The 26000-nt window shown below is 42.1% G+C and overlaps 2 protein-coding genes and 2 long non-coding RNA genes across 19 annotated transcripts in view; 1 reads left to right on the top strand and 3 right to left on the bottom strand.

Annotated features, from left to right (window-relative positions):
• Positions 1-552: 552 nt before the first annotated feature.
• Positions 553-6770, bottom strand: LOC124327362. 9 transcript variants are annotated; one of them, XR_006916007.1, is made up of 9 exons: positions 6680-6754; positions 6474-6583; positions 6304-6401; positions 6108-6247; positions 5907-6045; positions 5476-5782; positions 5269-5415; positions 4564-5051; positions 553-563 (listed from the first exon to the last, which is right to left on the bottom strand). It is a non-coding gene; the product is annotated as an uncharacterized LOC124327362 (long non-coding RNA). The 9 variants fall into 9 exon arrangements; XR_006916004.1 differs by lacking the exon at positions 553-563 and having other exon boundaries at positions 4557-5051; positions 6680-6770; XR_006916008.1 differs by lacking the exon at positions 553-563 and having other exon boundaries at positions 4557-5051; positions 6112-6247; positions 6680-6770.
• Positions 6771-7323: 553 nt separating this feature from the next.
• Positions 7324-10770, bottom strand: LOC124327376. Of its 4 annotated transcripts, XR_006916054.1 has the most exons (7): positions 9992-10436; positions 9584-9903; positions 8383-8942; positions 8216-8324; positions 7943-8155; positions 7744-7883; positions 7324-7651 (listed from the first exon to the last, which is right to left on the bottom strand). It is a non-coding gene; the product is annotated as an uncharacterized LOC124327376 (long non-coding RNA). The 4 variants fall into 4 exon arrangements; XR_006916056.1 differs by lacking the exon at positions 9992-10436 and adding an exon at positions 10612-10770 and having other exon boundaries at positions 7324-7883; XR_006916053.1 differs by having other exon boundaries at positions 7324-7883.
• A 1145-nt stretch (positions 10771-11915) lies between these two features.
• LOC124327315 (phosphopantothenoylcysteine decarboxylase-like) lies at positions 11916-12692 on the top strand. Its single transcript, XM_046786315.1, has 2 exons — positions 11916-12335; positions 12408-12692. The coding sequence occupies exons 1-2, from the start codon at positions 12051-12053 to the stop codon at positions 12666-12668; spliced, it is 546 nt and encodes a 181-aa protein (XP_046642271.1). The 5' UTR covers positions 11916-12050; the 3' UTR covers positions 12669-12692.
• A 333-nt stretch (positions 12693-13025) lies between these two features.
• The window catches only part of LOC124326976 (uncharacterized protein CG43867-like), a 30073-nt gene continuing 17098 nt past the window's right edge, over positions 13026-26000 (bottom strand). For 2 of the 5 annotated variants that reach the window (XM_046785720.1, XM_046785723.1), the window contains 17 exons: positions 23879-23941; positions 20894-21118; positions 19268-19402; positions 18369-19127; positions 17885-18313; positions 17708-17789; positions 17364-17611; positions 16967-17293; positions 16613-16904; positions 16429-16541; positions 16085-16354; positions 15190-15606; positions 14955-15110; positions 14515-14894; positions 14318-14447; positions 14009-14242; positions 13026-13932 (listed from right to left, as the gene is read on the bottom strand). In XM_046785720.1, the coding sequence (XP_046641676.1) occupies positions 13636-13932; positions 14009-14242; positions 14318-14447; positions 14515-14894; positions 14955-15110; positions 15190-15606; positions 16085-16354; positions 16429-16541; positions 16613-16904; positions 16967-17293; positions 17364-17611; positions 17708-17789; positions 17885-18313; positions 18369-19127; positions 19268-19402; positions 20894-21118; positions 23879-23941 (4557 nt within the window). In that variant the 3' untranslated portion in view covers positions 13026-13635. Of the gene's footprint in view, positions 13933-14008; positions 14243-14317; positions 14448-14514; positions 14895-14954; positions 15111-15189; positions 15607-16084; positions 16355-16428; positions 16542-16612; positions 16905-16966; positions 17294-17363; positions 17612-17707; positions 17790-17884; positions 18314-18368; positions 19128-19267; positions 19403-20893; positions 21119-22684; positions 22852-23878; positions 23942-26000 lie in introns of those variants that run through there. The other 3 variants (XM_046785722.1, XM_046785721.1, XM_046785724.1) reach the window with 3 other exon arrangements.

The raw sequence follows: 26000 nt of genomic DNA, 5'->3' as shown, positions 1-26000 counted from the left end.
TATTGATAGATTAAGTGTACATAACCTTTTTTTAGTAAATTTCTAACTTAACGATTGCACATGTGTAAGGTCTTCGTTATCGAGGCATTCATGAATGGAAGTGTAAAAGTCATAGTTGAAACACACGAGTTGTGACCATGGTTATTGTGACTTTAATCAGGTCGCAAGGAATTTGCCTGTTTTGATCTGATTTGGTGAAGTTGGATGGTAAAATATGTTGCCGTTAAACCATTATGGGTAAAGATTGAACAGTAATATGTTCTCTGTGGAATGCCTGAATATTTTCGACCAGGTTTGGTAGGAAAATGGTTTCAGATTTAAAATTTCATTAGCAGAACTGGCTTGAATTCATTCCGATTCATTCCCTATTTTCAGCCAGGAAATTTTTCGATATGTAAGAACGGGAAAGCCAGGAATTGAAGGATCAAGCCCACGAATGCCACGATATTCCCTCTACCTCGTCTCTGCTATGCTGACTCATGGCGCCATTATTGGTCATCACAAACAAGTGACTCTGGTAAGCTTATTTACCTTAAAATTTGCAGTGATGGTTAACATGTTACCTTCTCTTGTTATTATACCTCAGCTAATGGCCTAATGTCAGGCTGACTTTTCAGCAAAGAACGGCAAAGAAGAAACTAGAATCCAATATCAGCTGTGAGGTGTAAGTTGAACAGCATTTCAAGCAATTATTCATCTGTTTTACTCATTGTATGCAATTTTTCATCTAATCTAAACTAGACTTGTCTGATGTTGTGATACCAGCAAGAAAAAACTTGTTTTGTGAGGGTTCTAGTTTGTAGGATAGTCGCTTGATTAATGAGGTTGATGCTCTTAGGATCTCGTCCTTTTGTTTTAATCCAAATCAAATTCAACAAGGTTCTATATTGTTTTACAAATTCTCGATTTTGTGCGTAGGTTAAAATATTTTATTATTATTTAGCCCCACTTTGTGAGATTTAGGTAGTAGTTGTGTTAGTTTACATTATTGTTTACACACAGACATGGGAAGAGTGGGAGACCACATGGAGGGGCAATAAGACATGTGGAGGGAGTAAGAACCCGGGGCCCTTGTAATCAACCTATAATTACCATAACAATTACACCATTTTCGCTCATCGTTTTGAGTGAACTGCGGAAGTTAACCATATTCTTGAGAAGAAAGCTGTCTGAGAGAGTTATGGAATGTTTAGTTTCATGTAGGGTCGTATCAGTAGCTATGTGGAATAAGCTAAAATTCTTACGCTGTAGTCCCGAGTTCAATTCCTGATGCAGGATGTTACAGGCTACATCAGGCAATGGTTTTTAAGTAGGGAAACATATCACAAATGTTGAGCTTAAGTTTGGATGTGAATTGGGATTAATTGGTGTCTTATTTGATTATTTGATGGAAACTCCATTGTTAAAGAACCATATTGGTCTATCGCCTACTTCCGGAAATTACTATCCTCTATTCTATTTTATAGCTGGTCTAAGTGAACATTCAGGTTACAGGAGCTTTGTGGAGGCGTTATTTACATTCACTTCACAAGGCGTCACAAGGCTCAACTGTGTGCACATCATGAAATCAATATGTATTGATCATGTGTTTGAAAGTCAGATAAGGTTGCAGTGGAATAATTTCAAAAAAGGCCGACTATCCTTCAAATGGTTCGAAATGGAAGATTTATTCCTTCACCGAAGAACGAGTCAAATGACTCAAATGTCTATTGGTATAAAGTGTCAAAGTGAGTTTTTTAGCCAGAAACATTTAGTATTCATTTTTATATTGGTTGTTGTAGACCCATTCCAATCCCTGCTTAACCTGCAGAAGGAAAGGCCAGTTTACATTTATGTCCTTCATACTCGAAGGTCAAAAGATTATTACGTAAAAGGTAAAAAGTTTCATGCAGTGGTGTAGAGGTTGGGTGAGAACGGGATGCGTTACCTAACCATTTGGTATTTCATTTTGATATTTTTGTGTGTAGACCCATCCCCAGCAAAGTCAACCTGCAAAAGGAAGGGAGCGTCCGCATGTCCTTCACACCAGAAGGTAACAGAGATCATTACGAAAAACGTGTAGAGGTATTACGTGTGGTGTAGAGGTTGGGTGAGAACGAGAAGTTACATATAACCATTTGGTATTCATTTTGATTTGGTTGTTGTAGACCCACCCCCAGCAACCTGCAGAAGAAAGGCCAGTAACACACTCGAAGGTCACGGAGATCTTTACGAAAAACGTGTCATGCAGTGGTGTAGAGGTTGGGTAAGAACGGGATGTGTTACGTATAACCATTTGGTATTCATTTTGATATTTGTTTTTGTAGACCCATCCCCGGCAACGTCTACCTGTAGAAAGAAAGGCCAGTAACACACTCGAAGGTCACGCAGATCTTTACGAAAAACGTGTCATGCAGTGGAGTAGAGGCTGGGTGAGAACGGACGTTTTGCATCATTATCAAGCAGGTAGAACACCCGCAAGGCTTTAGAGGTGAGGGTGAGAAAAAAAATCGTATAAAAGGAGAGAGAAAAGGCGAAGGAAAGTCAGTCGAGTGAGCATCTCCGACACGGCAACAACTGCAGCGCACTCTCCATCTGCCTTCTTCACCGTATTGCAAGTTCGCAACCATGGGTAAATATTCTGTCTTTACATGGAATTATGTGTTAATGGCAATTATTTTCTGTTTGTTTTATTATGTAAGTTACTATTGAGTATTAATGTTTGAATTTTTTTTACTGTCTAGTTAACTAAGGCGTCGTATGCTGTTGGGTGGTGTATGCTGTATGGCTGGGTCGACCACTGATGTACCGATGTCTCCTGGGTATGGCGGATGCCAAACCGCAACGCCGCTGCCTTACTACACAACAACAACATACGCAACAACCGGTTCCTACACCACCAAGGCTCAAGAGTGTTACACCACAATTCATGATGCCCCGAGCTGCTACACCGAATCCCGAAGTATAACTCAACCCTGAGTAATATCACCAGAGGCGGAGTACTACACCGAGTCTCCCAAGTACTACATCACTAAGGTACCGGAATACTACACGTCTGTGTATGCTGTCCCTGCCCACTACACCGAGGCCCCGCATTACTACGACACCGAAGCGCTCAAGAACTACACTACAACCTACGTTGCCCCGAGCTACTACACCTACCTACCGAAGAATTACTGTGCGTAAAAGGAGTCGTCAAAAAAAGAAGTCGTGTCCAAACTGCAGTGCCTTATCTGTCACCAACTGTATCCCTCATCGTGTAACCGATTCGCAATTATGGGTAAGTATTCTTTTTTTTTACATTGATTTTTGTATCGATTTATTTTTTTCTAATGTTCTAATGTTAAATTTATTTCTTGTTTAGATAACTATGGCGTCGTGCTCCTGTTGGGTTTTGTATCGTTGATGCCTTGATGGTCGACCACTGGTGTACCGATGTCTCCTTGGTATGGTGCAAACCAAACCGCGACGCCCAATTCCTGCACCGAGGTCTTCCAGTACTACACCACTAAAGCACCGGAGTTTTATACCACAACTAACGCTGCCTCGAGCCACTACACTGACGCCCTGAAGTATTACTCTGCCCCGAGTTACTACACCATCTTGGCGACGGAGTACTACATGATGACGTATGCTGCCCATCCTACTACACCGAGGTTCTAAGTATTACTCTGTTGTCATCTACTTACTGCATGTATTTTCCTAAGTACTATTCTTTTTTTCAGTTGCTACACCGAGGTTCCCGCTTTCTCCACCAAAACGGCCGAGTACTACACCGAAGTGGCAAAGTACTTCTCTACCCCGATCTACACAACGCAGTCCCGACTTGCTACGCAGAAGCTGTTCTTTCGTGCTTTGTTGAACTGAAACACTACACTGATGCTCCAGTCTACTACACCACGACCTACGCTACACCTAGTTACAACACCGCAGCCCTCAGTACACCGAAGAAGCCGCCTATTACACAACCACGTACGCTGCCTGGTATACTACACCGAGGAATTTAAGTATTACCCTGCTCCAAACTACTACCATCTGATGTTCATATGTTTTAGACCAGCAATTCTCCTGACTTTGTCATCACTACTTATGTTGCTCCTACCTATACATCGAAGTTCTCAAGTATATCTCTGAATGTGTTGAAATATTGCTGAAATACAAGATTGATCGATAAATTACGTGTATGTATCTATTTTCTCCTGAAGTACCTTTCCTCCTGCTGATAATTTCGTGATGTGAGAAAATATTTCTGATTGCCATGTAAACTTCCGAACAATTGATCTTGCAAAATACAATAAAAATTCAAACTCAATTTACACTTTGATAATATTAAATTTCTTTCTAATACATTTTTTTCCAACATTAAAATTTAAAGTCCAACAATATTTTTATTGAAAAATCCAAAGTTTCCCTGCCATTATTTCTGCCCAAACCACCTTCCATTATTTTCTGCTAAGTCCAGACTTTTGTTTTTGAAAAAAAATTTAAAAAAATTCCCCCTACACGAAGTTTTTAAATAATTATCGCGAAAAAATTTGATCAGAATATTTTATTTCTTTCAAAATTTATTATTTTAATAATCACATACATTTATTTTTCCTATGGCCCCCAGGGGGGGGGGCCTGTCGCTTTCTCTACCGCGATAATAACATGATGCAAGTTATATGCACGTTATTATTTGTTTGGCGCAGAAAGCTTCTTTAATCTAGCAGTTCTCGACTGTGTCAAACCTGATATTGATCAGGTTGCCTCAGTCGTATACTGCATGATTGAATGAAAACTCAAAAGACGACAGTTCAAACACTTTCAAGTCAGAACACAAATATCACTGGCGGAGCAATTTCATATGGCATGGATTAAAACACAAACGACAACTTAAAAATTTGAAGTCAGGAACCCAGATGGAACAGCTCGGCTACAACAGCATAGCAATTTCAGGTCCAACACAGCTACTACTGGATCACACTGCAACCTCATGCTGCATACAACGGTTCAATCTGTCTTCGTCACACCTTTCACCATTTGGCTGCAACAAGGTAACCCCAACAGCTTTAAAGAAGCGTTTGTAATACCTATTTAAGAAAATAAAATTATTTTTGAGAAACACAACTGCGTACACACTCGTTATGACAAAAGAATACAAAGAGTAACAGAGATCTACGCAGTCAAACAGAATAACTTTGATATCTGATTCCAAATTTCTATAGTAGCACAGCAAATTGGTCTACTCTCTAGTCATTTTAACTAAATCTGTAGTACTTTTGCAAGACATTTGATCAAAATAATTACTTTTTACTGTTGCATGTGATGAGAAGTACGCCCTAACTCCTAAGAACAGGCAGCGAGACACACGAGGCACGCCATTTCGGCAATGAACAGGCAATTCCAAGTGTGAGATGAATGATTTGGCAAATTGGTTTCTACGTGATAAATAACCTGTAAATTTTCACATAAATATTTTACAATCAATAACAATAGGAAATTAACAATAAATACCTTTTAATTTTCATCGCGAGAAACGTCACGACCAGCAACCCATTTCTGCTACGTCTTGGAACAAAATGGCCGAAATGCGTCCCTGAAGACACTCGCGCTACCTGGTGGACATTCCAGCCAGCTTTCGACAGCCACCTATTGACAGCCATTAGATACCTGTTCAAATGACTCAACGCAACGGCTGGATTGCTTGCTTCCAGACAGAAAGCAGCAGCTCAGCTTGAATTCGACATGTCTTTCGGCTTTCACTAGCTGGCACGAAATGAATCAAATGTGCATGAACACCAGATTACTCCAGCAGCTTTCCCTATGACACAAATACACACAATTTTTAGTTAGCTCTTCAGACTTCTTAACTTGTTCAACATAAAAATCTATAATATTAACAGAAAGTGGGGGGGGGGGGGGTCAAGACAAAAAACAAAACATACAATTTTCTGAAGAAAAGAATCATTTTCCTGCCTGTGGCTGTAAGGCAACAGCACCAGTTATCTGTGTTACAGAACGTACAGTGAGTTGAGTTCCAACTAGGCAACTAACTTTGGCATCAAACAGTTAGTCATGTTGAATCTAAAGGAAATATGTCAATAAATATTCCAACATTCATCCAATAAACTAAAATTAATGGTTACCTACTGCTCGTGTTTAACATTCAGAAAAATACAACACTTGTTGATATTTGCCCTGCATTTGTTCACATTCTTCTCTTAAGCTGCTGCAATAAACCTGAAGATTGCCCTTGGCCTAGATGATATATTTTTCGTAGCTTTCCCTATGACAGAAAATACAATCTATGACATCAGTTTAAAACTGAAAGAAGAATAATACTTGTACGCCAATGCATTATTTAAAACATGTTCAGAAAAACAAACATGTCCACACTGGGGTATTGACGAGTAGTGACCTACCAAGATCAATAGAAACTGCTGATAATTAGACAAATATTTACTAAATCTGAGTTTTAAAAAAATAGTTACAAAGTCATTATTGGTTTTTACCTGTATGAACTGGATAATGCATTCAGCAGAACGACGATTTTTAATAAAAGAGGGTTGGTGGTAGCGATGGTAGGCTACTTGTATGTTACTGTTTCCTTTCCCGTTCCTTGCTACATGTAAGTTTGAGGAATTTGAAAGATGATCCAGCACAGATACGGAATAAACCACATCACAAACAAGTTGCACAAAAATAAACTTGAATTTACCGATGAATTAGTCGGTAGATTTCGTATAAAAATTAAGAAACATTTTGACAATCAGCCATAACATGAAAAACGACGAGACACCATCTATTGGAGGTATGGCGACCGTAACTTCAAAGACAGAAGAACTCTACCGACAATAGAACCCAAATATTTTTATTTTTGAAAAATAGAATATGTTATGAAAACAACAAACAGAAGAATTAGATGAAAATAAGTTGGGAATTTAAGATTGTATTTTAAATATTCCATGAAGATAAAATATTTCCAAATTTATTAAAACTAATATGTAAGTATAACAGAGTGCAAGACCGGTTTTGCTAATTTCACAGCGGGTGAATGATCAGTGATCATCGGTTGATGTTGGTTAGTTAGGGACGGTACTTAACAGATATGCGCAGATCTTATCTACTTCAAACATTACATAGACTATTTCAACCTAATCACAAATAAGCTGAACGAACAATATATTTGCCAGAACATCAACACATTCCAGGATTTCAGAATCTTCAGAACCCATTCGACGACAGCTTGCACCGGCAGGTCACAACCAAAATACTTTTGAATTGTATTAAAGCAATGAATAAGAGATTTTACCTGGCTATTACACTTTTAAACATACTTAAATTTCTATTAAGGAACATATATTTAAATGACAGGAGTTAATTGAATTAAGCAACAGCTCTTAAAAATTATTTTGATACAAGAAATTTAAGTCTATAGTAAACCAAAGTTTTCCAATTAGCAATTACTAAAATCAATATAAATAAAATCAAGTAGATTATAATTTTTCCTAGACTTCAACTACTATACCAACCATCTATACCTATCTTTTGAGGATATTATTCAACATAATTTCAATCCAAATTGGATTATCCAATTACCATTTCAAGAAGTCTTCTTGCAGTTATTCCACTTCAAGTCATGATTCTACATTTCAGCATAACACCAGATCCATAGACTACTCGCAGCAGACTGATGCATGCCATTACCATCGAGTACCGTCGAAAAAATGCGAAAATTATGAATACAAGCGGGAAGGTTGATTAAAAAAAACACAATATTACGTTATGTCATTGGTTGATCAATACGACAAATTTAAACCAAATTCCATAGAAAATAGTGAGGAACTTCGAAAACTCGGACAACTTTCTATTCTGCTCCAGAAGGATCCCGAAACATCCAAAAGATGGGGGACAAATCATAACTATGGAAGCAATATAAAAAACTGTAGTATTCGAGAGTATTTAACATTAACAGTAATACCTTCACAATATAGGCTAAGGCACAAATCCAATCCTCATGACCAGCAGGAAAATATCGAAAAATTTCGATATTTAGTTGAATTATTGAATGGATTCTTTACCACATGCACAGGCAAGGAGACGGACTTAATCCAAGAAAAAAATAACAGTCAAACTACACAGTCAAACAAAAACAAAGGTTTTGATAAAACATTCTGCAAAACCCTCTTTTTGCCTGTGAGGTTAAAAATGGGAATCAATAAGCACTAAATTGAGAAAATTGAAAAACCTATACCATAAAAATGTTCTAGTACCAACACCACTCCTTCCACTGCTACAACTTCAGGAGTGATAATTGTCTTTGTATAGAATTCATCCACTGAGTTGACACTTGACATCCAAACCTAAACAAAATTAAGGAAAATTATTAATACTAAAGTTGTGAACTGAAAAAAAAATTACCTTTCAATAACAGTGATTAATGGAATAGGGATTGACATATCGACCGGCACCAAAACCGCATGTCCATTGTACACTAAATCGAAATTTCTACAATTGAGAAGCAAAGTAATAACTCAGTCATCAATTAACTATTTCTGTAGCCTGATAGTTACAACTTGACCAACATAATTACTTAAATTATTCTTAAGTTCTCCATGTGAAGAATAAAATTTGGAAGGCAACGAAGAAAGCCCAGACAGGGTTATAATTGAATTCCTCGGTGTAGTAAACTAGGCAGCGTACGTAGTTGTGCAATAGGCAGCTTCTTCGGTGTACTACTTGGGAGCTGCGGTGTTGTAGCTAGGTGTAGCGTAGGTCGTGGTGTAGTAGACTGGAGCATCAGTGTAGTGTTTCAGTTCAATTTAACACGAAAGAGCAGCTTTTGTGTGTCAAGTCGGGACTGCGTAATTCTTGGTCGCCTCAGTTGTTGTTGTGTAGATCGGGGCACAGAAGGACTTTCCCGCTTCGGTGTAGTACTCGACCGTTTTGGCGAAGTAATCAGCGGGAACCTCGGGTAGCAGCTGGGAACAGTAGTTAGGAACAGTAGTTAGGAACAGTAGTTAGGAACAGTAGTTAGGAACAGTAGTTAGGAACAGTAGTTAGGAACAGTAGTTAGGAACAGTAGTTAGGAACAGTAGTTAGGAACAGTAGTTAGGAACAGTAGTTAGGAACAGTAGTTAGGAACAGTAGTTAGGAACAGTAGTTAGGAACAGTAGTTAGGAACAGTAGTTAGGAACAGTAGTTAGGAACAGTAGTTAGGAACAGTAGTTAGGAACAGTAGTTAGGAACAGTAGTTAGGAACAGTAGTTAGGAACAGTAGTTAGGAACAGTAGTTAGGAACAGTAGTTAGGAACAGTAGTTAGGAACAGTAGTTAGGAACAGTAGTTAGGAACAGTAGTTAGGAACAGTAGTTAGGAACAGTAGTTAGGAACAGTAGTTAGGAACAGTAGTTAGGAACAGTAGTTAGGAACAGTAGTTAGGAACAGTAGTTAGGAACAGTAGTTAGGAACAGTAGTTAGGAACAGTAGTTAGGAACAGTAGTTAGGAACAGTAGTTAGGAACAGTAGTTAGGAACAGTAGTTAGGAACAGTAGTTAGGAACAGTAGTTAGGAACAGTAGTTAGGAAAATAGGTGCAGTAAGTAGCTGTGAACAGAGTAATACTTGGGAGCCTCGGTGTAGTCGGATGGGACAGCATGCGTTGTCATGTAGTACTCCGTCGCCTTGATGGTGTAGTAACTCGGGGCAGAGTAATACTTCAGGGCGTCAGTGTAGTGACTCGGGGCAGCGTAAGTTGTGGTATAAAACTCCGGTGCTTTAGTGGTGTAGTACTTGAAGACTTCGGTGCAGGAACCTCGTTGCGTAAGTTAGGAGGTGGAGGTAGGTGCGGCGTTGCGGTTTTGTTTGCGGAGACATTGGTACATCAGTGGTCGATCCAGCCATCAACGATACAACAACCAACAGGAGCACGACGCCATAGTTGACTAAACAGAAAAGAAATTTAAACATTACAACAACATTAGAAAAAAATAAATCGATACAAAAATCAATGTAAAAAAAAAGAATACTTACCCATAATTGAGAATCGGTTACACGATGAGGAATCCTGTTGGCGACAGATAAGGCACTGCAGTTTGGGCACGACTTCTTTTTTCAACGACTCCTTTTACGCACAGTAATTCTTCGGTACGTAGGTGTAGTAGCTCGGGGCAGCGTAGGTTGTAGTGTAGTACTTGAGCGCTTCGGTGTCGTAGTAATGCGGGGCCTCGGTGTAGTAGGCAGGGGCAGCATACATAGACGTGTAGTATTGCGGTTGTAGTACTTAGGAGCCTCGGTGTAGTACTCCGCCTCTGGTGATGCAACTCGGGGTTCGGGGTAGCAACTCGGGGCATCATGAATTGTAACACTCTTGAGCCTTGGTGGTGTAGGAACCGGTTGTTGCGTATGTTGTTGTTGTGTAGTAAGGCGGCAGCGTTGCGGTTTGGCATCCGCCATACCCAGGAGACATCGGTACACCAGTGGTCGACCCAGCCTTCAACGATACAACACCCAACAGCATACGACGCCTTAGTTAACTAGACAGTAAAAAAAATTCAAACATTAATATTCAATCAATAGTAACTTACATAATAAAACAAACAGAAAATAATTGCCATTAACAAATAATTCCATGTAAAGACTAGAACATTTACCCATGGTTGCGAACTGGCAATACGGTGAAGAATCCAGATGGAGAGTGCGCTGCAGTTGTTTCCGTGTCGGAGATGCTCACTCGACTGATTCTCCTTCACCTTTTCTCTCTCCTTTTATACGATTTTTTTCTCACCCTCACCTCTAAAGCCTTGCGGGTGTTCTACCTGCTTGATAATGATTGCAACACATCCCGTTCTTACCCAACCTCTACACCACTGCATGACACGTTTTTGGTAAAGATCTCCGTGACCTTCGAGTGTGTTACTGGCCTTTCCTTCTGCAGGTTGCTGGGGGTGGGTCTACAACAACCAATATCAAAATGAATACCAAATGGTTGTGTAACACGTGTCGTTCTCACCCAACCTCTGAATAACAAGTTTTACATACCTTTCCTTCTGCAGGTTGTCGTTGCTGGGGATGGGTCTACAACAACCATTATAAAAATGAATACTAAATGAAATGGTTATCGCTTAAAACTCACTTTATACCAATTGACATTTGAGTCATTTGACTCGTTTCTTCGGTGAACGAATAAATCTTCCATTTCGATCCGTTTGAATGACAGTCGGCTTTTTAAAAATATTCCTTTGCGATCTTATCCATGATATCTTATTTATTTTCTTATCTTATTTCATGATGTGCACACAGTTGAGCCTTGTTAGAAACCTCTTTTCTCGCCTTCTCGGTCAATAAGTTCTCAAAAGTAGCAAAAATGTTGACACTGGAACAATCCTGGTGTGCGAATACAAAATATTCAGGCATTCAGGGACTTCGGAGTTCGGACTTGTGAGAAAAACCTAAAACGGGAATTTCCATGCTCCATTAAAAAAACCCTAATGTGGCAATAACACAAATGTAGATCATTTAGGAATACAAATATATATAGAGATACAGAGATGTGTGTAATAATAGCAGATAGTTTCCAGAGAACTATTTAGAAACAAAACCCAAAAAATAACCAAAAAAATCATGTCATCAATCAGATGTCATCTAGCGGTAGAAACGTGAACTAGTTTGTACTAGCTTTGTCTTCATTCGCCGTCATCTGCTGGTTTTTTGGTTAGAAAGTAAACTTTAGCGGCAAATAAATTTGACAGATTAAACTATTAAAGTATAAACTAATCCATTTATGTGAAGTTTTTACACCATACATCGGGAAAAAAACTCACAGTTCAATGGCCTCAAACACTTTTGGTCAAAAAAATTTCACACCTACCGGACCTTTGAAAGGGAGCTTTCCTCTGGATCATGAAGGCGAGTGCAAAATAAACATGTTGCGATACATGATTTGCCTGCGAGAAAACAGTAATCAAAGTAGTGAGTGTCGTCAGCTATCAAAAGAGTATCTTGACTGCCGTATGCAGAAACAGCTGATGGTCAGGGAAGAGTGGACTAAGTTAGGATTCGGTGACATCAGTGAAGAGAATAAGCAATAAACATGAAGGTGTTGATTGGTTGCACAGGAAGTGTTGCTACAATCAAACTTAGCGAACTAGTGGATCAGCTGAAAAACAGTAACTTTGAAGTGCAGGTTGTTGCTACAGAATGTGCAAAGCATTTCTTGTCAAGACAAACCATCAATTGCAAAGTTTGGGTTGATGACGATGAATGGAACTTGTGGAAAGAAAGAGGAGACCCAGTTCTCCATATTGATCTTAGAAAATGGGCTGATATATTAGTAGTAGCACCACTAGATGCCAATAGCCTTGCAAAAATTGCTCAAGTAAGTTATTCTGCTTCAAACTATTATGCTTTCAAATCTAATTGACAATAAATTATTTTACTTCATATACAGGGTATATGTGACAACCTTCTGACTTGTACAGTGCGAGCATGGGACTTGAAAAAGCCCCTGTTGTTCTGCCCAGCAATGAACACATATATGTGGAATCACCCACTTACAGCAGAGCACATACTTAAACTGAAATCATTTGGCTACATTGAAATACCTTGTGTATCCAAAACCTTGGTGTGTGGTGACTCAGGAGTAGGTGCCATGGCAGAAGTAAAGACAATAGTTGATGAAGTGTTAAATATGTCTCAAAAATTGGCTTAATAATACAGCAGTATGAAATCTAAATTAAACTTGTCACATCAGTTCTTTCTAGTTTGATCAGCATTCCATAACTTAAATTAGCCAGTCCCCTCACTGCACAAAATATTGGAATGAACCTTAGAAATTTCTTCTTCATTTTATTTATTTTAAAATATATACATCATACTCACCATGGTGTGGTTGTAAATCAAATATGTATATAGTGCTGTTTTTTTTTAAACATAACTCCAAGTATCTAAAAAATATATTGAATATTTGAATTTTCACAAATTTCTCAGTGCTGCCATCAAATCAGATAAACCTTGGAATGTGTGGTTATTATGCCCACAATTAGATGCCATCATTACACTGATGAAATTAGAGTTAACGTAGGATATTTATTGCCTTTGAGGAAAATAAAATACGCACACATACGAACACGCACGCACACAGCTCGAGTTCTTTAAATGTTATATATGGATGAGGACCTGTCGGATATAAAGTAGCGGACTAGAAGATACACACACACAAACACACGAGATGAAGTACCATTTGCCGGACAATTCGTTTTGGCTGCTCTTATTTTTTTTTTTTTATGTTTGTTTGTTTTGTTTTGTTTTTTTTGCCACAAAATTTAAAAAGGGACACAAATAATACCGTACTCGTACTTAATTGAACATGTAACGGTCAGCAACGAGTCCTTTACGTTCACAAGGCTTGAATTCTAGATAAGCAGCGGGACGAGAATGGCAACGGGAAAGAAGCGGATGAATGTTGTGTTTTAGGTGCAGAATCTCCCGAAAAAAGAGGTTGTGGAAGACTTATCTTTTCTCGCTTCTGCTCTCACCATACTGCTCCTCTAACAAAGGCACACGAGGGAAACCATTTTTGTTTAGTCCTCCTCTTCTTTCGCACCATACATGGCCGTATATCAGCTAACAAGCTCGGCACAGTCAAACAGGTGACAACAGGACTCATTAGTCAGTTGTCAGCTGTCGGCAGTAATACGACGCTTGTTGCCAGTATCTTCATGATAATGGTGCTGGTGATGATGGTGATGTTGCATCTTGCTTTCCATTTCTGGAGTAGCGCGAAGAATATCCGGTTCGGCGCTGGCCTGTATCCGATGACTCATGGAACCACTTCGATCACTATCACGTTCTTTGGTTTTACTGCGTCCGGATCGGCGAGATTCAAGTCGAGACAACGACGCGTTCGGCGTGTTGGGTAAAACGCAACCAAGAGCGTTCATGTAGTCAGCTATTAGCAACGTCAATTCCAATATCTGTCAAATTGTCAAAGAAAACCATATTTTAAAATAAAGATTTTGTAGTTACACACTGAAATAAACTCTAACGCACCTTGGGTTTGGGAAGAGAAAAAAGCATCTTTTGCGTTCCAGGCCCTTGTATATCGCAGTTGTTGACAACAACCATGAGATCATCCTGACAGCCTCCGAAGGTGACCACGGCCGAATAAGGCACACGGGCCACCGATTGCATCGATGTCACGTCAAGAAGTGTAATCGTCTCTTCGTTAACAGCTAACCAAACAGATGCTCCTTCCAGATCTGAATTTCCTCCTCCAGCGTTAACCTACAAACAGAAAATGACGGCGACATTAATACCCTGGACTTACCATCAGAACCACAGCAAAAGATAAGATTATACCTTGGCATGGAAGAGAGCTGCACCAAAGAAAGGCCATTTACGCGTGCACGTCAAATAAATTCGTACACAATCGGCTATGCTTCGCCCTTTCAACGCTGTCCACTTATCCGTTATAGCGTCTGCCATTTCCCTGAATCGACGAATAATGCGGACAAAGGTTAATTTGATTTTCTCATTCAATGATGGATAGAACGTACTTTAACTCTTCTTGCGAAATTCCGTCCTTGTAGCGTCTTGGAATAAAGCGCTCTAAAGCCTGCATTGCTCCTTGATGCAAATGACCGGAACTTCCACCGCTTCCTCGCCCCCGTTCAGAGTTGTAATCACCGCCGTCGATCTGTGACATAATGGCCGCCAGTTCGATAGCCAACTCTTTCGTCAGGGGGAATCTATTGTCGGATATTCTCTGGGCTGTCTGGTAGCAATACAACAGTCGTTCCCGCTCCGTTTCGCCTTTGATATTGCTGCGCCAAAAGAGGCGGTGACGATACGTCAGTCGAATGACTTTGGTGTTTTGGAATTTTCCCAAACCCTTCTCTCGCAGCGCCGTTTCCCACTTGGATATAATGTCGCATAGCTGCAATCAAATCGGCAGAGTTTAATCGTTGAAACCAGTAGCAACATTTAATTTAAATACCTTAGTTTTGGGTTCCAACCAATGTTCCTCATCTTTTTCTATTGGGTCATCGCTAAACAGTGCAAAACCAGACTGACTCACGTCCCGGCAACCAATTTCACGATTGAGCGTCACTAAAAACTCTTCGACCGTTGTGGAGCCGTCGAAGCCAACCACCTTTAAGTAACAAACGAAATAACGATTAAATTAAAATTGAAACGGAAGTTGAAACAAAATGTTCAAAAGTGCATCATACCTGGTAGGTTCCGTTGAGGAAGTGAACAGGGATAGCGTGTGGCAGTGAATGATGATAGGGGTTTTTGAGCAGGATGGAGAGAACTTCCATCCTCGACGGTTTGGCTTCTCGTGGACCCATTTGAAGAGTTCGTTCCAGGGCACGTTGACAGTATGAGGCATATTTTCCCATCTCGGTCTTCGTGTCAGCATTGCGTTTCAAATGTAACCGAAGATACCACAGTAGCTTGTTGTTGCGAGGAGCGAAGAGAGAAACAGTTAATGCCAGCAACTGCCAGCCTTGAACGAAGGTGAACGATGCGCTAACGGATTTGCTATCGGTGGACGAAGCGGAACCGCTCGAAATTGAGCCAGAGTGATGAAGATTATGTGATCCGGATCCCGAAGATGGCGGTAATGAAGAAATTGTGGACAATTTCTAAATAAAATTAGGGAGGAAAAACTTGATCAAATGCTTGAAACGGCAAGAGAAAAATAACAGCTAAAGCAGAATCTAAACATCGCATCTGAAAATTAGTGACCAATACAAATTGCAAGAGAAAAGTGAAAAATTGAATTCAAAAATGGAACAATGAAAAGCCGATGCTGAAAAGTGCGCAAATAAAAGTACATCTTTCGGTCACTAAATGCAAATCAAAGAGCATAAGACAGTAGAACGTTATCATTTAACAGAAGGTAAATTCTCCATTTCTGGCCTTTTATGATTTGATTGGAAATAAAACTATAAAAAGTAGTTGTAAGCTGACTAATTTGTTTGCAAGTTGAATAAAAAGTTCGGACTAAATTTCATGCAAAACAACCTCGGAGGAAATGTTTCGGCTGGTGAGCAATGTTTTGAAGTAAACGTATCATAATTTTGTCAACAAAAATATCAAAAAAGCTCAAGCACCACTTACATGAGTGGATTGTTTGGCGGGTTTCGAGATTTTGTGCAGCGCCGAGCGATTTACCTGCCCACCGCCCCACTTGCTGCCGACGCCGGTAACGCCGACCGCAGGCTGCTGACTCTGCGGCTGGACACGCGACGTCTGCTTAATCAGCGCGCAAATCAACTCGGGTTGCAACTCAATCAAACCCAGACATTGATGGAGCGCATTTTGAGCCAGCACGACATGATAATCGATGCCTGCCGAGTCCAGTAACGCCGATGTGAACAGTTGAATAGCCTGAGAATTAAAAAAAAATGACTCTGTTAATCAGATTCCATTCCGTTACAAAGAATAATCACGCAATCTCGTACTTTGAACAATTTGATGGCTTCGTTATGTAAACTCTCTGATGGCAGAGTCGTCAGCGGAGACGTGATGCTGTCTTTTGAGTGAATCAGTAAAGGATTCCGCCACAAATTGCAATCTGAATAATTGATTAATCAAAAAGGTTGTTACGGAAATTGGCCTCAATACGGAAGAGGATGAAAAGCATACTTGGATCTCCATCCGTTTCCATCAGCTTCTGAATCATTTGCTCGTACTGCGTTCCGCTGTGGGCTCCACCCCCCGAAACGATCGTCAATTGGTAGAGCCAAGCGTCTTTTTCTTGTTTATTAGCCAGTAGTAGATACGTAGGGTCTTCATGAGGCGGAAAGATGCCCACCGTCAAATTGGCCGATCTCGCAGTAGCCATCGAGTTGCAATCGGCTTCTTCGCTGTCGGAATCTGAAACATGCTCAAGCTCTTCGACGCGGGCGTCTCGCATGCTGATCTGACCTTGTGGAACCTATGGACATGAAATGGAAAATATAATGATGCGCTTGATAAAAGATTGAATGAATGATTTACCTGATCCGTTGGCGCTTTGAAGTAGAGGAAGGTTTTACCAACCAGCATACACCAGCAGCGTTTCGAATGGCCGTGCTTCACTTTGACTATCCATCCTTCTAGCGTCGGTTTCTGGTCCTCGCGACCTAAAAGGATTCGGGTCGTGTTACGGCGAACCACGTTCTGCAGGATGCGCACCCACTCGTCTACGGTGCCGCTCGAGTCGGCCGTTAAATAATGCGTCTTCTTTGAAGTGGAGATCTCAAACGTGGCAGCCCCATCCGCTCGCCATACACGACAGCTATCGTCCAGCGAAATTTGACCCTGAGGCTTTCTGCCAACATCGCTCTGGAAGCAAGTGAAAAACAGAATCACTTTAACAGTTCCGGAAATCTTCTTCCAACAACAATACACAAACCTGGGATTTCCAGTACGAAAGTGTTCCGTTTTTCAGAGCGAACCAGCGCTTCCGCCAGGTTTTGAGTTTACCGCTGAGTTTGGTCAAGTAACCGCTTTTCTCCAACTCGTCGTTATTCCGCTCGAGTGTCGAGATTCGCAACATGGCAACTGACTGTGCTACCAATGCCGCATCCGCTTCGCTTCCCGGCCCATTGTCGTCGGGTGGAAGAGCATAGTCATCAGAAATGGCAGATTCGTTGCAGTTATCTAATAAAATAATATATATAAATGTATATAGAGGAAACCGGTTACAATCACATCATGATTATCAAAGAATGGATTATATAAGGGCTCTCAGCTTACCTCGAGCATCCGCGTGTTCCTCGCCGTCCGAAGAATCTGACGAATCTCCACTGAACGGCACTGATCGTATTTGGCTGGCTCGCTATAATGAAAGGCATTTCTCATTAACAACACATTCCAGGAGCAATTAGGGCTATCGGTCGGTAATGATCACAAGTTAATGACATGATAACTTACGCCTTTGACAGTGGCATAGACAGGGATGCTGATGTCGTGGTAGCCAACACTGCCAGTAGCCGATAATCGGTGAGTGTGTGTCCGTGGTTGTAATTGTTGCTGATGAGGCTGAACGTTATGGTTAGGATGAATTTGATGGACTTGAAGTGGAAGCGAAGGTGGTTGTTCGGTCACACTAAATCCTTCGGCAGCTGCCTGGTAAATCCGCGATTCCCACGAGGGAAACCTATGTAAAGGTGGTGTGGGTGGTTTGCTGTCGTCGTGGTAATCATCGCCCACACTGCCCACCAAACTGCCCGGGTGAGAAATCGAATGGCGTGCTGTCGACATGGGGATAGCCGCTGAGCCGTTCCAAGGTACCCGCTCTTTGCTGGGCGTGTAAATCTCGGCGTAGTCGTGCACTTCGCTGGATATAAGCTTAGTACGGACCTATGGTATGAAAGACCAATTAAGTGATCCGAAGCATAGTGTGTGAATTAAATACCTTGAGACTTCGCGGAGGCTTTGGGACGTCGTAGTCCGAGTGCTCGGCGGCAGCAGCTGTCATAGAAGCAATAGCCTGGTCGATGGCTTGCCCTAGTTCTCCCAGGGCTGTTGTAGCACCATTCTCGTACGTCTCAGCGTCCGACAATCCGGACAAGGTGCCTGCACTAGGGCAGTTGCCCTTGGTCGTCAGGGCAACTCCGCCACTGCCGCTGTGGTCACTGACATTGCCCTCGTTGACGCTATTATCACTGTCCTTTCGCGGAATTCTTGTCCGAGGAGGAGGAATTGGCTTCGTGCCAATCGATCCGCTGCTGTGACTGCATCCGTGATCGTCGTTGAGGCCGCCGGCAACCGGACTCTTGGGGCTGAGACTAAGCGGTGTCTCCATGTCAACCGATCCTGAATCAACTCGCGAATCGCGAACTGTTCGCGTCAGGCCGGAGAGAGAGAGTCGATTCACGTCCGGAAACCTCTGCTGCATCAGCGAATTGACTGGGCCCGAGAGACCCAAGCCACCACCACCACCATACGACGAAGTCATAGAGTTCGTCAAGCTTCCTGACGCGCATCTCTGCTGACGTTTCTTCGACAAATCTACTTCCGCGTACAATGCATCTAGCTGTGAGGTTGCATCAGACGGCGAAATGACACCACCACTTCCGCGTCCTTTCCCTCCTTCTGACGTATTGCCTCCGCCAACGCGACATAAGCTGTCATCGCTACCCGGTTGATCCTCCAAACTTCCGCGCGAAGAATCCTAGAAGCAACCCAAAACGACATCCATAAAGATTAAAAAGGCTGGCGACAGCTGGAAGACTAAAAGGAGGAAATGCAACAAAAGGCCGCAGAGCGGGATAGGGGAAATCTAAAACATTAAAAGCCTCCATCGATTTATACCTCTGTGCTGGCCCGATGATTCTTGGAATTAGACGAATTGTTCTGCGACAACTGTCGCAGACGGCTGCGCAGCAATTCCAACTGTTCGTTACATTTTTGATTTTGTTCACGTAGATGTTGATTCTGTTCCTCGAGCTAGTGTGCGAATAAACGAAAAGAAAGTAAGACATGGGCGTTACAAGAAGGGTGTAGACTTAATCAGACACGTTTCTTAACAATAGCACCACAACAACAATTCCGCTCGTTCGTTTCAACGAAGAAAAGAAAAGCCGAGCATCGAGTCATTTTGAGAGATCCTCTCTCTCTCTCTTAACAAAACGTTCATCAAAAGAGATGGGCTTCCCGCAGGATCGGTTGTTTGTGTAACGGCTTCATCGACTTCATTAACCCCCCTGCGCAGCGCTGCCTTGGCGGATTACGTTTCTCTGGGTCATTAGTGGGGAGGAGGAGGCCTTTATCGACTTTAGGAGGACCCAACTGTCTCATCCTTGTTTCTCACGCTTCCGCGAACTTATCGATATAGAGTTGGAATTCAGCAACGACGTATACTTAACTGACGAATAATTTATAGTAGGAAATACCCAGGCCATTTAATAACAGGTCATTAAGTTGAAGCGCAATTTCTACCGACAGGGAGCTTGGAGAACCAAATTACAGACATCTATCCTATCCTGCTTTCTTTGAAGATAATTGGAACTTGACAGAAAAGAAATATAAAATGTAAATTCGGATCCCCATTCTCTTTGTGGGGGAATGACTTTCCAAGCTGCTACCTACATCCAAACACTCTCTATTTAGATTGCATTCCGAAACGTGTGGTGGAGGGAACGCATGCCGCGTGCGCCCCCCGTTATGTTTGTGACTATCGATCCTGCTTTGTCCAAGGTTAAAAAAATAAATAAATAAAAAAATAAAACAAAACAACAATATGCTACCAGAACCAGACAACACGGTATGGAAGCTGCGTGTTTCAAATGGCTCAATTGCCTCCGTTTCTAGTTTACCGTTTCCAGTTGGATTCACTCGGCAATTGCCGCTCGAGTAACAACGACACAAAACGTTGAAGCGACAACCGGTTTAATAGATCATAAAGTTTCTTTTCACTCTACGTGATTGGATTCCGCAACAAACTTCTCGAAGTTGAACATCCCATGAAAACATTTAACCTCATACACAGCGCAGAGGGAAAAAAAAAATAGAATCGCTCGTGACATGGCCTCCATCAATTACCTTTACGATCATTGCAATATCTTCATCTACTCGTAATTGAATCCGATGACGGTTGCCTACCGATGAAGAGCCCCCCCGTCTTTTCATTTTGTTATTGGAATCTTTTAAAGTTACGATTTTCCATCCTGTGGGTGTTCACCACACCCATCTGGACCGCAAAGTTTCGTGAAAGGGAAATGGCCGCTGTTTGAATGTTGAGTAAAGGCGACCCATTTTATCACGATCGGCTCAGTCAAGTCGGTAACGAATGAGCAGCACGCGACGGCCATTTGTATTGTTACTGACCCGGGACTGTCTTCACCTTCTGAGCCCCCCTCTACTTCTCCCCAAATTAGGAGGTTTACATGCAGCCAGTGACGTTGGCACGCCAAACGACATTGTTGTTGAATTTCTTACGTCTTTCAGTTTGTTGGTGACCCATTCCTTGATCTTGGCAGCTTTGGCTTCGACTTGTTTTGCGTCATTTAGCCTCATCTTGCGCTGTTCATCCACTTGATCTTCGAGCCGGTTAATGACGTCTCTTTCTTTGACTGACGCCGGATGAACTCCTGGTGATACTGCTGTGCTCTCCGACAACGGGTTCCACGATGAATCGGCCAGTTGTTGTTCCATGATTCTCAACTAAATGGATAGTAAAGTAACAAAATAGTACAATTAGATTTTTCCGTGTTGGTTCCCACAAATAAATAAAAGAAATGGTCTAAGTGCACAAGACGCATTGGGGTGAGTGGGTGCTGCACGGTCACCACCATATGACACCATCCCTATGACAATCATTCAGGGTACTTTTGCCCTTATCAGTATCCAACGAGTGTTGTGAGCATGTCGAGAGCAGCAGCTGCGATGACAAACGACCCAGATCGGACGCATTAATTCAGTCATTCTTCCCACCATATTCCCACGTCTTTATTTATTTATTCTTTTTATCAAACATTTTTCATCCGTCCTGATTACGTGAAAAAATCCCATCCACACACTACAATCTCTCGAGGATTTCCCTTCCATTCTAATACGCCCGGATATTAACTGGATCGGATTATTTCTGGATGATTCGTTCTAAGGGGGCGGAAAGGAAATAGGGTGGCAGGGACAATAAGTGCTGGTGGGAACGAATAATAATAATAATAATAATAATAAAGTAATATGACACAGAAAATGTCACCACCAAACTCAAATCAAACATCAAAATCTTATTGGTTCTTGTTTGATGCGGCAAGAAACAATATCATGCGATAAGACCATCAAGTTTGTGTCTTCTAGTCGATTTTTTCTACGGAACCAAACACTCGAAACCAGCAGAAGCCGATCCGAAATCAATAATCAAATTTCACGACGGGAATCGGGAATAGCCAAAAGTTCGTTGGCGTAGTACATGGCAATAAAAACTGTCGACAGTGAGGGGGTGGAGAGCTTCCGGCTCATACAGTCAACAAAGACCTCGGCGTTTGAGAGTAGCAGCTCGTATGTTGTTGTTCCACATCTCTTGTTTGTTTGCCCGGTTGACTTTGTAGCCGCAAAACTTTCACGGATTTTGGCAGGTTTAAGTTGTATTTGTGGGCCGGAGAGGTTTAGATCTTCCCTAACTAGTTGGGCAGCGACGTGAAATGTTCGTTTTTTAAATAGAATTTACGACGCCACAAATCGTCATTAATCTCGGGGTAAAAAACCTTTGTTTCTTTTTTTTTCTTTTAGAGGGGGGTTTTGGTAAAGGGGAGCAATTCACTTGGGTGAGTCATTCTGTAAAAGAATAATTCCGGCGACAAGTGCTGCTACTATGTGTCTGGCGTAAAGGAAAATGGAAATTCATCAAGGGCTGGGCCCACGGATTCTCACTCTCTCTATATGAGCACACACACACTGTGGTATCGATCGCGAATGTAACAGTACCGAACAGAATGGGAGACGAAGAAGAAGGGGAAATAGAAAGAAAGAGAGAAAAAGGAGAGGATGAAGAGGGTGAGTGGATCGAATCAAACTACTTTCTCTTCACCCCCCTCATCCCTTGCGTCTCTCTCTCTCTTTCGGTTCTGCTCGACAACATCTCCGACAAGCCGGAAGAAAAGACGGGGTGACAAACACTCACACAATTGCAATCGGCAAAATTTGTTTTGAAATTATCACATCAGATAAATAAATAAATGACGATATTTAACACTAGTTAGGGAGATGATGCAACAACCCTCTTACAGAGCTTCATAAGGTGTCTCGATCCAACTGTTCACTCTCAAGTACTAGCTGTCAATGAGATGCACTACACAACACACGATGACACAGTCGTTCCAGGAACCGAGCGACAACACACTGTCCATGTAACAACTACCACTACTGCATAAGGGGGCTCTCCTTCCTCTCTGCATGTACTGCGGCGGCGACGGTCACAGACGGAACTGAGACACACGCTATAAGACACGGCGGATAGACACCGCGTGCACCAGCAGCAACGAAAAAGAGCTTGCGGGGGGGTTGGCCGAGACAGGCGCGCTGCGAGTGCTTCAAATGGTTCACCCCTAGCGCGCCCGTGTTGAAAATCAATGGCCGTCAGAGCAAGTAAGTTAGAGGGTTGGTGGGCCAATGTATTGCCGGTCTCTCTCTTTCTGTTCGCTCAAAAAATATTGCAATCCCCAAAAGACTTGCGTTGGTGACTCGATCCATATTAAGGATTGACCTCGCATGGAAACAGCAACTGCCGGCCGTACCGCCGGCCCGTTTTTGTTTTTACTACTCGACACCTAGCTGTTCGAGACGACCCAAAAGTTATTCACTCGCCCCGTCGCAATAATAAATCAAGGGAAAATAGACTTTGCCGATCAATATCTGTCGCTAGACGATATATAAAACCCGGGGAAAATAAAGATATAGAGAAAAGCACTTGAACTTAATGGATAGCAGTTCGGTGAGAAACCGAAAGCCAGAGGAAAGAAGAAGGAAAAAAAAAAAAGTCATTTGATGCCATCAAATGTCGACATCGTTTAGGAGTTGTACGCAGAAATGCAATCTCATCTCTACCGACGTACTTCTCTAGCTGCTCCCCTTGGTCCCAGTGACGTCAGTTGACGCTTTGACGCTTCCATGGTGTCGCATAGTTCCATACCAACATGAAAACGGAGCAATATCAAAACAATCTAGCGCAGTTTCGTATGATGTTGACTGCTGCCAGCAGCAGCGAATGCATAGAACGATTATTGCGATCGACTACAAAGGAAGTCAACGACAACAACAGAAATGGCTCTCTCTATCTACACAAATGCCGAGCCAAAAATGCCAACGAATGCGATTCGCTGTCTTGAATTAGGTTTGACCTTTTGCCCCACGCCGATTGAATTGTACGAGACGCCGATAGATGGTCGGTGTCCGTAAATATAAACACGAAATAAATCTTACCTTTTCTTCAGCAATCTCGGCCCGGGTTTCCGCTCCGACGACGCGCGCCTCCATTTCCGCCAACTTTATATGAAAATAAAAAAATAAATAAAATGAAATTGTGGTTTTAAAAAAGTTTTTTTTTACAAGCAAACAAAAACTTAAAAATGTTCATTTCTCTAAAAGTTGGCATCGGATCAAATGTATGCAATTCAATTTTTAAAAATACTTTTAAACTGGGTATATCACTCGCTTCAATGTATAAAATAATATTTCATCAGACATAGCCAGACAGCACGTTTCATATTTCTTTTTACGATAGATTTGTGGATGAGTCCCCCCCACCCTTGCAGCAGTGTACGTTGAAACAAATCTCCCCACCCTAGCAGACCCCTCACTCGATCTCCCTCACCCTTCCCCTAGTCGTAGATCTCATACGAAGCGGATGGAAAATCATCGATCCGTGCATTTCTGGATGGAAAAACGTACGATCGTATGACGAGGAACGCGTGTTTGAAAACGCCGGAGAGGATTGAGGCAGCACTTCTTTTGATGCTCCGAGGTCGGTACTAGTCATAGGAGTAGTAGCTCTGTACGTAGGTGGCGTCGCCATGGCAAAAGCCTCTGAGCTTCCGAACGGGGGAGGGAAGGAGTTCCCCGACGGATGAGTCATCGGTCAGGGAAGCTCGGCAACACGCGCATTGAGTCATTCACGAGGAAGAACAAAAACACACAACATAAAATAAAAGAACCGCCGGATCGATAATCGATCAATTCAAAGAAGTCACGAAATAGTCGATAGAAATACGATGAATAAAACAGTGAAATGTCGAGCGCGTGAACGATGTCGTTCCCGTGTTCCAAATGGATGCAAAGTATGCCCGTTTCATCATCATCATCATCATCAAGTCACCTTGATATTTTTTAGCGCTTTACAGCTACGAGACTCATAAACTTCTAGGGTCGGTGACGTTTTTTGAAGATATAAAGAAAAAAAGGGGGAGAAAAATAGCGTTACCGGTTGCTTAGAAATGAAATTCGATAGAAGCCAATCAATAGTTGGCCGCCCAACCAGAGTCCCCCAGCGCCAAAGCTGAGCTGATACCAAATGTCTAGACAGCCACCATCTAGCGGCGGGATAATCAACGAGGAACGGGAGTCGTTGGTACACTTCAAATTCCCGCCGCTAGGTAGCCTCGCTGTTGCATCTGCTGAAAGTAAAATGGTGCGCACCCTATTATCCCTTCCCTCTCACTTTTCTCTGATCGTGATAATGAGTTCAATATATTAAAAATAATAAGCTGCTCGCGTGAAACGAATTTTGCGCTTCGCAGTGAACGAAATGTTAATAAGCAAAGGTTACGAATACAGCTATAAGCTTGTTATTCACACACCGGTTCATATCAGCCTTGGCCCCCTTAAATATTTTCCCAATCCCGTTTTGGTGCGTTTGCAGATGAGAATCGCTCTGAATAAATCCTCACGCTAGGCCGACAATGGTTGGCACGGGTAAAGAGATGGAGCGCGCGTAGAGGCGCACAGCCCAATCGTGAGAGAATTGCCAGTCATTTGACGCGTTGAGCACGCACCCACCATTTCCAACTGCGGCAGTGTCAGTCAGTTCCTTCCGTTTTTTTCTCTCCCCCCCCCCTGCCGCCACCTGAATTATGGGGTTCATCATCAACGCCTCTCTTTTCTCTTTTGTTGACTACAAGGGCAGGGGAGGGTTGCAGTAGCGCTAGTGTATGTGCGTGTGTGTGTCCCTTTTGTGCCACTTGACCGGGTTATCTTGGGCCGTAAAAACACGCGCACATACACAGACACATTCACATCGAGCCTGAACAGAGGTCGACTGCAGGGGCGGTAACTGTATAGAACAATAACAACAATAGCGAGGAAAACCAAAGAGATGATGATGGTGATCCCCCTCCCAAAAGCCGAGCCAACTTTCATCCGGTACCGTTCAACATTATCCCGTTAATATAACGATGCGATTGAAAAAGAAAAGGATGAAGCTGATAAAAAGTTGTGGGAGGAGGAACACTACGGAGGGATTCCCGTTTCGAGCAATCCTAATCAGAGATGATTTTAAAAGGAATAAAGAAGAGCCGAGCAAAAGACTCGTGGGAAAAGTGGAAAGCTT

This window comes from Daphnia pulicaria, chromosome 2, assembly GCF_021234035.1.
Source record: "Daphnia pulicaria isolate SC F1-1A chromosome 2, SC_F0-13Bv2, whole genome shotgun sequence".
NCBI classification, from domain to species: domain Eukaryota; kingdom Metazoa; phylum Arthropoda; class Branchiopoda; order Diplostraca; family Daphniidae; genus Daphnia; species Daphnia pulicaria.
The sequence above is the reverse complement of the archived record's forward strand: the minus strand, read 5'-3'. Positions and strand labels throughout refer to the sequence as shown.